This window comes from Felis catus, chromosome D2 (assembly GCF_018350175.1).
Source record: "Felis catus isolate Fca126 chromosome D2, F.catus_Fca126_mat1.0, whole genome shotgun sequence".
NCBI lineage: Eukaryota > Metazoa > Chordata > Mammalia > Carnivora > Felidae > Felis > Felis catus.
In genome coordinates this window covers 71,265,234-71,277,329 of record NC_058378.1, presented here as the reverse complement: position 1 = coordinate 71,277,329, position 12,096 = coordinate 71,265,234, and the positions used below count along the sequence as shown (strand labels likewise).

The 12,096-nt window shown below is 44.0% G+C and overlaps 1 protein-coding gene across 28 annotated transcripts in view; it reads left to right on the top strand.

Moving 5' to 3' along the window:
• The window catches only part of ABLIM1 (actin binding LIM protein 1), a 303,758-nt gene that overhangs the window by 271,196 nt on the left and 20,466 nt on the right, over window positions 1–12,096 (top strand). For 12 of the 28 annotated variants that reach the window (XM_023240969.2, XM_019813866.3, XM_045040719.1 and 9 more), the window contains 3 exons: window positions 898–1,027; window positions 3,261–3,368; window positions 11,668–11,772. In XM_023240969.2, the coding sequence (XP_023096737.1) occupies window positions 898–1,027; window positions 3,261–3,368; window positions 11,668–11,772 (343 nt within the window). The remainder of the gene's footprint in view (window positions 1–897; window positions 1,028–3,260; window positions 3,369–11,667; window positions 11,773–12,096) is intronic. The other 16 variants (XM_019813874.3, XM_019813861.3, XM_019813877.3 and 13 more) reach the window with 2 other exon arrangements.

Below are 12,096 nucleotides of genomic sequence, written 5' to 3'. Positions count from 1 at the left end.
CGTTTTTGAAAATTGTAACGGGTGGGATTTGGGGAATAACTTGGACTTTTCCTAGACTGGAATTTTTGAAGGAGGACATTCAACGAAACCACAACAGAAGTACCACTAGTCTGTAAAACACTAGTGGTGGTATATTATTCCGTTGAATTGATATGACTGATTCACTTAATTATTCCCCGATTTGTTGAGGAAGCTTTATCCTTGTAAGTGGTGGTATGATAGATATCTTTGAGCGCATTTTTCCATTCGAAGATCCCTTTTTGTTTTTCCTGGGGATTTGTTTCACAAAGTGGGAAGTAGACTTTCCTGGGTCTGAGGCCACTACCGGCTTGTTCTCCAGGCAAATCAACTTAAAGTGTCACCAGATCAATGTTAGGGACAGTGTGGGCTGGCAGTCAGAACAAGGGGTAAGATGAGAGCCGGGAGGCTGGTCCTGAAGCGGGCTCTGCCTTCATGAGCTACACGCCTACACAGGGGTCTCCTGCCTGCTCTGAAACATTCTGCTTTTGTGGAGAAGGGAGGTCAGCCCTTGCGTTCTACCTTCCTTGTTACACAAATCGGATGAAATGACGTATGTGAACACACTTTGTAAAACCGAAAAGCACAGTATAAACGTGACCATCGGAGTTACTTTCCCCAGAGCTCTGTCGACACTGGGATTTATCATTTTCCTTCTTAAAAGTTGGCCGAATGCGGGTACTACTGGTTTCAAACAAAGTGCATTAACCACAGAATGCTCCTCTGCATACGTGTTTGAGGATATGGCCCTAAAATGTGTACATGAACAGGCAGGCATGATAGTTCCGGGGCAGCCTTTGTAGAACTTGACTTCCCTTGGACCTGATGATAGCCTGAATGAGTGTCTTACGCTCCTGCTTTCTCGTACTCTCTTTCCAGGGCTACCAGGATGCTCGGGACCGGGTGATCCACCGGTCCACCAGCCAGGGCTCCATCAACTCCCCCGTCTACAGCCGCCATAGCTACACTCCAACCACGTCTCGCTCTCCCCAGCATTTTCACAGACCTGGTAAGGGCACCTGTTCCTGAGATTCACTCTATATGATAGTCTGTGTTGGCTGTGTGATTTTTCTTTTCCCCACTACTGACAGTGTGTTAAGAATCTAGCTGCCAAATAGATCTCTTCTTTTCCCAGGAAAAAAAAAAAAAACAACACTTAAATCCAACTACAGTTTGTGTTATTTTATGGTTCTATTCATTATGATTTATTAAATAATTACATTTTGACAGTGAACAACAAGAAGCAAGGGAGCCTTTTTAAAAAATATTTTTAGACTTGAAGAAAATCCCATCACTTGGAGACTTAGAATGAAGATCTCCAAAGAAAATAATTCGATGTACCCTTTAGGCACATCAGCATCATCTAAAATCCAGCATTAGCCATTTGCTGGTGTGTTTATTGTGTTTCCCTGGTCCAGGCGCACGGTGTTACTAAGCATGCTGGGTTAAGCACCTTCTAGAAGGAAGTATTATATACAACCTCAGGGTTGTATTTGATAACTTTTCAGATCCATTCTACCCTTAGATTTTTAGCCAGACTTGGAAAACAGAAAAACAACAGAGACATATTATGATAGAGGGTATCAGATAGTGTGGACTTCAGGTGACTGTGCACGGTGTAGTCCCTATGACTATTAGTGGGTGTCTCATGTGTGGAACAGAAGAATGGAGATCCCAGCACGGATTCAGGGTTCTCTGAGAAGTAGATTCCCACAAGGAGATTCTGGCCTTCTAGACAAACTTGGTGGCCGTGTACATCTTCGAAGACTCCATGTTAAGCTTCTTGTTCTGCACAGGCTGATGAGAACAGAACATGTGCTAACTTATTTTATAAAATAAAACCAGAGGAAATGAACATAATATAAAAAGGCTGCAGTCTTTTCCTTAAGGCTATAGATTTAATACTCATGAGGACCGAATTTTTAGTATATGATTCTTCAGTAATGTATAGTTCCCCCTAGGTCATAAGTACTTGGTATTTGTTGAGTTATGTTACATGAGAATTTTTCAGGAAATGGATTCTTTTTTTTTTTTTTTTTTTTTTTTTTTTTGGTATGCAGCTATGTTCATTTTATTCATGTCCCGGACCTGGGTCTAGATTTAAGCCCTTGTCTACGTGGGGGACAAGAAATCCTCTATGTGACTGCCTGTCCTTATAGGGCATATGTTGAGGTCACTGAGGCCATGGCCATGACCTTGTCAGGATGACGTGGGGCTACAGGGAAATTATTGTTCTACAGGCCCCCGATTAGCGAGGGGGTGGTCAGCCAGGGAAATTATTTCCCTAAAAGATCATGTCATTGTTGAGCACTGAAAGATTTGTCTGTTCCAGACGTGGTTCTGATGTTAGCAGCATTTAGGACGTTCCCCATTCTAAGTGCACTTCCCCCTCTCCACGGTATATTATGGACATCTGATTATTAGGGCTTACGGTTATTTTTTCAAGATCTGTCCTTGTCACGTGGAGTCGGCGGGGTTCTGACAGCAGAGTTATGGTCGGTATCGGATACCTCTGATTATCCACTCGGTGGGTCCTAGATGCCGGGTGGTGGTGCGCACCCCGCAGGGCCAGGTTTGGTTTTAATGGCCCATTCTCCTTCCAAGATCAGGAAGCCGCCGGTCCCCCAGTGCCGCCACCACGCCATTCGCAGGATCCTAAGTAGCTCTCCGCCACCGGGGGAGCATGAACAGGTCCCTCCTTCTCCGCAGGCAGAATAAAATTAAACTTCTAATGGGAGAAGTTTGCAGCTTAAAAACAAACAAACAAACAAAAAGAATCTGACCCTTACAGATGAGTACTTCTTTTCAAGTTTCTTAAAATAATTGTCTTTTTTTTTTTTTTTCACATGTGCGTCATGGGGGTTCTGTTTGGCCAGGTGTCTTTTTTTAAAAGCAGCTATTTCTGAATCTAGATGATGCACCGGTACTGGCTCAACAGTAGCTGGTGTCATCCTGACAGAGAATGTCCCGGTGGCCATTCCTTCTCATAAAGCCATTTATTCTCAGAGAGTGACTCTCTACCGACCTGAACCTATTTGCACATTCTCCCCACTTTGCCTGACCCATAGCAGGTGCGTTCTTAACCCTTTTTCCTTCCTCCTTTTTCAGACTCCTGATTAACGTTCTTTATTTCCCGCCCCGCCCCCTCCCTTGGAACGAGGATGCTGTCCCTGCTCCTGTGTTAATTTCTGTTCTTCTTTTCTGTTTCCACCTTGCCCTGCCCCTGACTCCTTGCCGCACAGAGCTGCTGTCTCCTGGTGTGCGCCTGCGCACCAGCAGCCTCAGCTCCACCCACAGCGACTCCCGCCCCAACTCCCCCTTCCGACACCACTTCATTCCCCATATCAAAGGTAAGGAGGCAGGCTTCCCCAGGCGGCACCCCGCATAGTGGAGATTTATTAGCACCCTGGGAAGGCTAATAAGGTGGATCTCCAAGAGTTAGCTCCCAGCTTTCGACCTCTCCGCATGCCTGCGTGTGTCGTAACTACACCCAGCGTCTTAGAACTGGCATGGCATCTCTCAGTCGGAGAAATATGTCATTTCTAAGGGCTCTAGATGAAGAAACAGGAAGTATGTTTAAGACCAGAAGATTCATTATCTACTGCTTAGGGGGAAAAAAAAACCCATATATTATCATTTTGTTTTTCCGTGTGTCAAAAGCAAAATATAATATATAGTTGGGGTATGTTCCTGGTTTTGATGCGTGATATGGCTCAGCAAAACGTACCACTGTTTAGCAACAAATCTCCAAAACTTGTCTTAATGGTAAGAAGCCATTTAACCCCTCGGTGGTATTGAAACACTTGGAGAGTATAGAAAGATCGATGGCAGTGTAACTTAAATGTCTCTCCTTGAGCCAACCCTGAGGGTGATCCTCTTTTGACTGGTCCTGATTTCTGCGTGACATTGAAGAGAAGCCGTGCCTTCTGTTTTCTGTTTCTGCCCCCACATTCCTGCCCATTCCCTTTATGGCATTCCCATGGTTTTCCTCATTGCCCCTTATGCTTCTGAAGCAGCCCTCAACTGGGGCCCTTGTTCCCCTCCATATGTTGGGGGATCCGAGAGCCTTGAAGGGGCTTCAAAGGGGCCATCCTTTAAAATAAGTATGAGCTCCCAGAAGGATGCTAACTTTTTCCACAGTCTTGATTTGAACCAAAGTAACCAATGACAGTAGCTGAAGGAGGGGGTGCCAGGCCAGTACATTGTTATAACCGGACTGTTATATTAAGTGTCTTGGTAGAAGGCTTGAGGCAGACCTAACAGATCCCAACTCGGTGTTCCAAAGTGCTCAGATCACGAGCGCGGCTACCGAGTACGCAAAATGCTGTTCCAGCTGACCGAGCGTTCATTTACTGTCTACCCAAGCTATTTTCTTATGGCTCACTTGGATTTTTGAGCCACCGAGTCCTAAAATATAGATGCACTGCCCTTAATCCGCATGCAGTTATCCTGTGTGTGCCACTTTAGCATTCTCTGTGCTGTAAAAATAATGTTGCTGACATGCTTGTCGAAGTCACACATGCTTTGTCATTAGCAAAGAGATGAGCATTTTCCAGTTGGAGCAGCACTTTCCAAAATTCTTGACAGATTACTTAAAATTATTATCGCTAATTAGTATTTGGGGGACCTTTTGTTATCTAGATACCAAAATACTTTAGAGGATGTTTATAAAGCCATAAGAAATTACTGAAAAACTTCAGAGATGTATTTTAAAGAGACTTTAATATAGAAACCCTTGGCCAAACTAAGATTTGTTTGCTTCGAATATGACAGAGGAAAGAGATTTTTGATTCAAAGAGGTAAACTGCCTTGCTTGGTTATTACATGTTTTACCTTTCAAAAGAGATGCTTCCCGTAGGAAGAAAAACGCCACGTGCCCTGTAAAGTTACACAAAGTCTGTACAAATACACACATCACGAGATATCGAGACACAAAATCTTGTGTCTGTGAGCAGCTTTATGGAGAGTTGGAATACGCAAATGAACGCCGGAGTCCTAGGTTCAAATATTATCTGTGTCCTGTGCCTGCGGTGGCACCTTGGATTGTCAACTTAACCTTTGGGGTGTCACTTGCTACCTCATCTACGACACCTCTCCTAGGTCACTGGGGGTATGTGAGGTCAAGTGCCCTAGTGTGTAACAAGCACTGGGCTCACCCTGTCTGTGACGGTTTCCCCCTCGGCTTCGTGCCCTTAAAGCACCTTTGACTGCGCTGTTTCACTCCATTCTCTGGTGAAGGGGCCCTGGTCAAGGGTCACACCGATGGAGTGACAGGGCCCCCCATCCCTCACTCATATTAGGGGCGTCTGTTTCAGTATAAATATACATGAAATACCATTTTGAAAGCAAACTTTTTTTGCCATCTCTATTTAACTAGCAAATTGCATTCTTATTGAGCCTAAGGCAAACAGCTGCTTTCAGCCACTTAAATTTTTACTTCTCAACAGTACCTTTGTGTGCCTAAATGGCACCTTATTAAAAATGTAGATATGTAGTCGGCCCTTGAACAACGTGGAGGTTAGGGTACCGACCCCCCCGCCCCGCGCAGTAGAAAAATCTTGGTATAACTTTTGACTCCCCCAAAACTTAACTACAAATCGCCTACTGTTGACTGGAACACTTACCAATAACACAGTCAATTAACGCGTTTAACACAGTTAACACAACGAACGCATATTAACACATACACATATAACACATATGTTATATGTATTATATGCTATATTCTTATAGTAAAGTAAGCTAGAGAAAAGGAAGATAACTTACAGTCAAAACACATCCACGCATATGTGGACCCATGCCATTCAAACCTGGATCGTTTAAGGGTCAGAGGTCCATTCTTTTCTGTCTTCAGACTGAATTTGAACTTTTTGACACAAATATTCTAGGTTTAAGTTGTAGAGAGCATTAGGCCAAGAGGCATTAGGTTGAGCTTGACCTCACACTTAAAAGACATCTAATGGTCCATTTCCATATGTCTATAGTCCGCTCCTATAAAATAGTCTACATACATCAGATGCGAAATGTAATGTACATAACAGTACAATGCTTAGTTTCAAAATCAGATGAGCTTTTTGCTAAACTACAAAATAAATCATGGAGAATTTGTACATTAAAGATACCGCTCTAAGAGCTTAATATAGTCAATTGGCTAATACTGATTCTTTAAGGAATGACTTCTTAGTGATTCTGAAAAGCACGTATCCATCTATTAGACCAGGAAGGCCTCTCCAGCACTTGGAAAATTTAGCACAGAGGGAACTTATGACCACTTGAGAAGCAAATCTAAGGCATCTTTAAAATGGAACCAAGTCCTCCAGGGGCCCTTCATGGGAACGTTCACTTTTTATCATGGAGCTTGCCTTGTGATCTCGGGGCAGTTACTTATAAAGCCAATGTAATCTGGGCAGTCTGAGGACGCCGGGATAGGATGTCCACCGCAGGAATGTGTATCTCGAAGCACTAGAAACACCACTCTGGCAACCAGAAGTTCAGCCCCCCCATTTCCCAAGTCCACTTCCTGGTCCTTATTGCTGATGCACGGGCCCCGGCCCCCAGGGTTCATGGCACCGGGGATGCTGCATGTTGGAAAGCTGAGATGCACATCACAGGCTGTCTTTCTATTTCATTGGCTTCTCCATCCATTTTTTGTAACGTCCATCTTGTTTTCCGGTGTGTCTTTGTTTCTCTTCTCTAACCTTCCCTGCAGCCTCATTCTGTATTGGTCTGTCATTGTCGGGCCATTTGGACAAGTGCATGCTTAGAGATTTGGCAAGCTTTTCACTTTGTTTTGGGCTTGGTCTGTGCTATGTTTGCTGAGTTCCTCTTCCCTCCCCTTTGAAATACTCTTAGACATTATGTTCTGTGTCCACAAAGTATAAATCAGATTTGTGAACAGGAGGGCTACATTATATTCAGTCTCTTTGAAAGGAATCTTTTCTGTTTCACCATAGAAGTGATTTACTGTGATGCAAATACCTGACACTTGCTCAAGAAAACCATGATGCTTATTGAAACTTTAGACAAGAACCAGCAATCCTGAAACTCTGTCACGAAATTCTAGATGCTGCCAACTTTAAGGTCCCCTCAGAGGACTCATTTATATTTTGGAATATAAGCACTTAGAGTCCAGAAAATTAGGCAGCATTCTAGCATGTTCCCCTAGCAGACACATGCATGGCCATTTTGATCTACTTGTCTTAGGATTTGTCACTTGGGCTCTCAGGTACCAAAAAGAAGATTGAAAATAAGGACAGAGCATTTGAATGTGTTAAGGACAGTGAGAATCCTGTAAGTGACTGATCTCTCAAGGACTGAAAAATTGGCTTAGTAGGCTGATATGGGAGGAGCTAAAAATGAAGGCTAAGAAATATAAATACACGGTAGCTTCTTTTTCATTATTGATTTTTGGGTGAGTGCAAGCGTGGGAGGGACAGAGAGCGAGGGACAGAGGATCCAAAGCGGGCTCCATGCTAACAGGCGGACAGTCTGACAGCACTGAGCCCGACGTGGGGCTCGAACTCCGAAACCACAAGATCCCGACCTGAGCCAAAGTCGGACGCTCAACCGACTGAGCCACCCAGGTGACCCACGTGGTAGATTCTCATCATAGTAGCTAAGATCACTCACAACTAAGAACAATCCAGTACAAGGAAGGACTTATTTAAGGAACAAAATGGCTATGAATGTGATACATAGCAATATTCCACGACAGATACGCTATTATATAATTTTTAAACAGTGTCTCCATTCCAAGCTAATGGTGATGATAATGTTGATGATGGAAATACCTTCCGTATATCCTCTTTCATCTAACACCTCATGTATTACTTTGCCTAAGTAATGAACTAAGCGTACAAGTAACTGTTTTAGGGCCCTTATCAGTTATTTCCTTCTAGAATAAAGTTTCACCACTTCAAGATAGGGTGTTTAAGTTAGAATAAGGAAAGAGGGCTCATCTTGAGGGTTTTGCTTTTTTAAAAAACACCAAAAAAATGTTTAATGCCTTTGGTATTTCAAGGGCTAAGAATTTGGTATCTAGCAAGAGTATTCTGAGACCTTGTCCCTAATGAGCCATGGTGACATGTGGAAATCATACTGCACAGAATCCCTTAAACGGATGTGTTGCTGAGTCTCTCTTCACCTAGTGTTTTAAAATGTTTTGTGGGAGGTTTTAAGTGATTTTAGCATTAAATCTATTTACAAGGACTTGAACATAGGAGTAAGGTTGTTTTTGTTTTTTTGTTTTTTTAAGCAACTAGAAAGATCACTAGTTACTGAAATATGCAGCCAAATAAAGAACTATGCCCAACAAGAGACAGCATTCGGCCCGAATTCCCCCATCCGGAGCTCAGACAACCACTCATCACAGCCTCCACATGATAGACTTTAATGCTTGGGCAAATGCTGATTCTGATACCCTTCAACCTTTGCACCCCACATATGCAGATATTTTTGTGTGTGCATGACACCGGCTAGTAATTGTCAAAACAAATGTAACGGCGTCTCGTCCGATTGGGTATTGTAACCCAAATCTGTGAGAACATTTCCCTGAGGTATCTGACGTTCTTCTCCAAGTACAGGAAGGTTAGAGTTGACGGGCAGGAAGCAGGGTGGTTCAGAAGCCATAGCAGCCAGTGCTCAGGATATGCAAAAAGAGTCTTCAAAAGGCAACCTCGAGGCGCCTGGGTGGCTCAGTCGGTTGAGCGTCTGACTTCGGCTCAGGTCATGATCTCGCAGTTCGTGAGTTCGAGCCCCGCGTCGGGCTCTCTGCTGACAGCTCGGAGCCTGGAGCCCGCTTCGGATTCTGTGTCTCCCTCTCTCTCTGCCCCTCCCCCACTCATGCTCTGTCTCTCTCTGTCTCAGAAATAAATAAACATTAAAAATTAAAAAAAAAAGGCAACCTCAAATTAGGCGAGAAAACCGTTTTTCTAGACCTTCTTTTGAGAACAGCTCACAAGAAGTATTCTGGTTTTCAATTCTGGATTACTCTTGTGAATGATTTCTGATGTTTACAGGAGTAAATAATTCCTCTGCAGTGAAATGGTTACATGAGGGTTATCGAGGATCTAGTGGGAAAGTTATAAAAAGGGGGTGCTGTTGTGACCCCATGGTTCTATACAAACATTTGGCTGCCTTTAATCAAGAGCAGCATGATGGTTAATCCTGCAGTGGTGCCTGACTAAATTAGGCCATTAATAGCTATAGAATTCTCTAGCAGGCGACTTCAGTCATTCATTTGCAGACATTAATTAGGACCTACTTCTAGGCTGCACATAGACTCAGCTCATGAAGATGAATGAGACCTAGTTCTAATTCACTCTGCGATTGAAAACAGGGTTTACTTCTAAATGTAAAACCACATTCTTCCTTCCCCTCCTTGCCTCTACCTGTGTCTTTTATACTCATTTTTTTTTTCAGACACGAGCTGGTTATTTCTCGTTAGGAGAGTGATAGTAAATGAAACTTTAAAAAAATAAAATAGATATAAAATTAAAAATAAAAGAAAAAGAAAAAGAAAAAATAACTTTAAAAAATTAACCACAATAGATCAGAAGTTTGGGGTGAAGCATCATCATTTTTGGAAGCTGATATCTAACTTAAATAAAGTCTACATGATAATGTATCGGGAGCTAGATGTGAAAGTGACTCTTGAGGAAAAAAAGAGAAAGGCTTCAGACCATAACAACTAAAAACCTGGCATCTACATTTAAGCCAGGGACAAATTCAGATCGTATTGGAAAGATCGCACTGCCCATTCAGTCCAGATATGTGCTCCGGTTACCTAAAAATACACGTGTTAAGAAATTAAAACCCTGGTAAGCACGTCATTTTAAAACTCCAGCAATTGGGGCACCTGGGTGGTGCAGTCAGTTAAGCATCCGACTTCAGCTCAGGTCACAATCTCGCGGTCCGTGAGTTTGAGCCCCGCGTCGGGCTCTGGACTGATGGCTCAGAGCCTGGAGCCTGTTTCCGATTCTGTGTCTCCCTCTCTCTCTGTCCCTCCCCCGTTCATGCTCTGTCTCTCTCTGTCTCAAAAATAAATAAACGCTAAAATAAATAAATAAATAAATAAATAAATAAATAAATAAATAAATAAAAAAACTCCAGCAATTGACATCTTTCATACTTTGCAGGCCAGATTTAGAACAGTGTGGCTTATTTAAAGAAATCGGCTCATGCTCTGTTTTGTAAAGATCTAGAGTTATTTCAAACTGTTAGCCTTAACTGATAGATAAATTACACGTTATCAAAACGTACAACTTTTGTGCTTCAACGGACCCTATCGAGACAGTGAAAGACAACCCGCAGAGTGGGAGGAAATGTTTGCAAATCATACATCTGACAAGGGACTTACATCCAGAATATATAAAGAAGTCCTATAACTCAGTAACAAAAGTAGTTGCATTTTAATCCGTTCATTTTTGCCAGTACATCTTCTGGTGTGTTCTCGGGGCCGATGTTTACTCAGACACGAGGTGGGAGGACAATTTAGGGCAGTAGCTGATCTCTGGCCAGTTGAGCCCAGGTCTCAGTTCATCCTGGTCACAAGGGAGCGATGGTGGCTTTGGTGGCACTCAAGGCTTTGCAGCCACCTGCCAGCAATCTTTTCTAGCCCCTTCGCTATTCTCTCATCCAAGAGCAGCCTGCTGTCCAGCCACAGTGTTGCTCCCACACACCATGGCCCTTCCTTCCTTGTGATGTTCAAGCCCTCTGGAATCCGGGTCTGGTTATCCCTTGACCCATCCACCCACCCACCTGGTGCGCTTACTCTTTGACGCCCCACTCCATCTAATATCTCAGCTTTCTGAAAGAACTCAGGGCCCCTTCCCCTAGGTATGCATTTACGTGTCACAGTCTGTCTCCTTAGGTAGATTCTGAGCCCCACTCCCCACCACAGTGACGTCTCATTCACCTGCGTGTCCCCAGTCATATAGCTCAGTGCCCAGCCACGGTAGCTGTCCATTCGCAGAGGGAATTGCTGGACTGAGTGGCATCTGAGTGGAGCGGAGCCTTTAAAGAGAAAGGCGGAGAGTGCTATAAGCGGTCCTGAAGTTCCTAAAAGAAAGGGCTCTGTCTCCGTGGTGTGTATTTCAAAGTGGGGCAACAGAAACGTTGGCTGTAGTGCAGGCACTTTGCATTGCTGAGCGGAGGGACTGGGTGGCCACGCGGGCTCCCAGGCGTGGCCTTCCGTTTGGAGAAATATATTGCAATTGCCAGCCTCTGCCATCATGCCTGGAAGTGATCGCATTTGGGTTTGCCTATCCTGCCCCTTCACGTGCTTGGGATTTCGTCGTCCGACAACTGATCCTGAATCATTAGCAAGTGACCTTCCATGACTCTTCATGTACTTTCCATCTAATCGGTTTGCTGCTAGCTCACGGCCTTCAACCGCATGCCATCGGAATGACGCCCCCTACCGCTAGCTGCTTCTAACCCAGTCCCACGTGAGCTCAAGTCTCTCCTGCCCCAAAACGTAACCTTCTATCACCTTGTGAGCCAAGTTGATAAACTGAGTTTGTTTCTTTTGTTCCTCCTTTTTGGTATACCTCCTCCCGGTCTGTCGTGTTGAAGTTTGATTATGCTTGCTCTGTTTTCTTTATTGCTGTCCCTTCCCTCATTTTGTTTTCTCCATTCTTCTCATTGGAGGCAATGAGCCGTCCAGCGGCCGGAACTCCCCTCTCCCTTCCCGGCCAGACAGCCGCCCTGTCACTCCAACTTACGCTCAGGCCCCTAAACATTTCCATGTTCCAGGTAGGAGCTGACACGGTCTTTGTTGGGGTGTCCTGTCACGGTGTAGAACGTAGCCCTGTTACCTGTCTCGTCTCATTTCTCATGCTCTCGTCATTGGGATGCACACAGTCGACAAACCCTAAATTGCACGATCTGACCTAGAGGGCCTTTCAGGAGTTTGGGATGCGAAATGCCAGGATGGTATGGAAGGTTTACGTTTTCTCAAAATTTTTTGAAGGGAGGTCGGAGGCAGAGGGTGAAGGAAGAAGGGTTGAGTTGCTTTGGATTTTTTTTTGGGGGGGTTTTTTTTTGGACTAAGATTTTAATTTTACCTTTATATTAGTG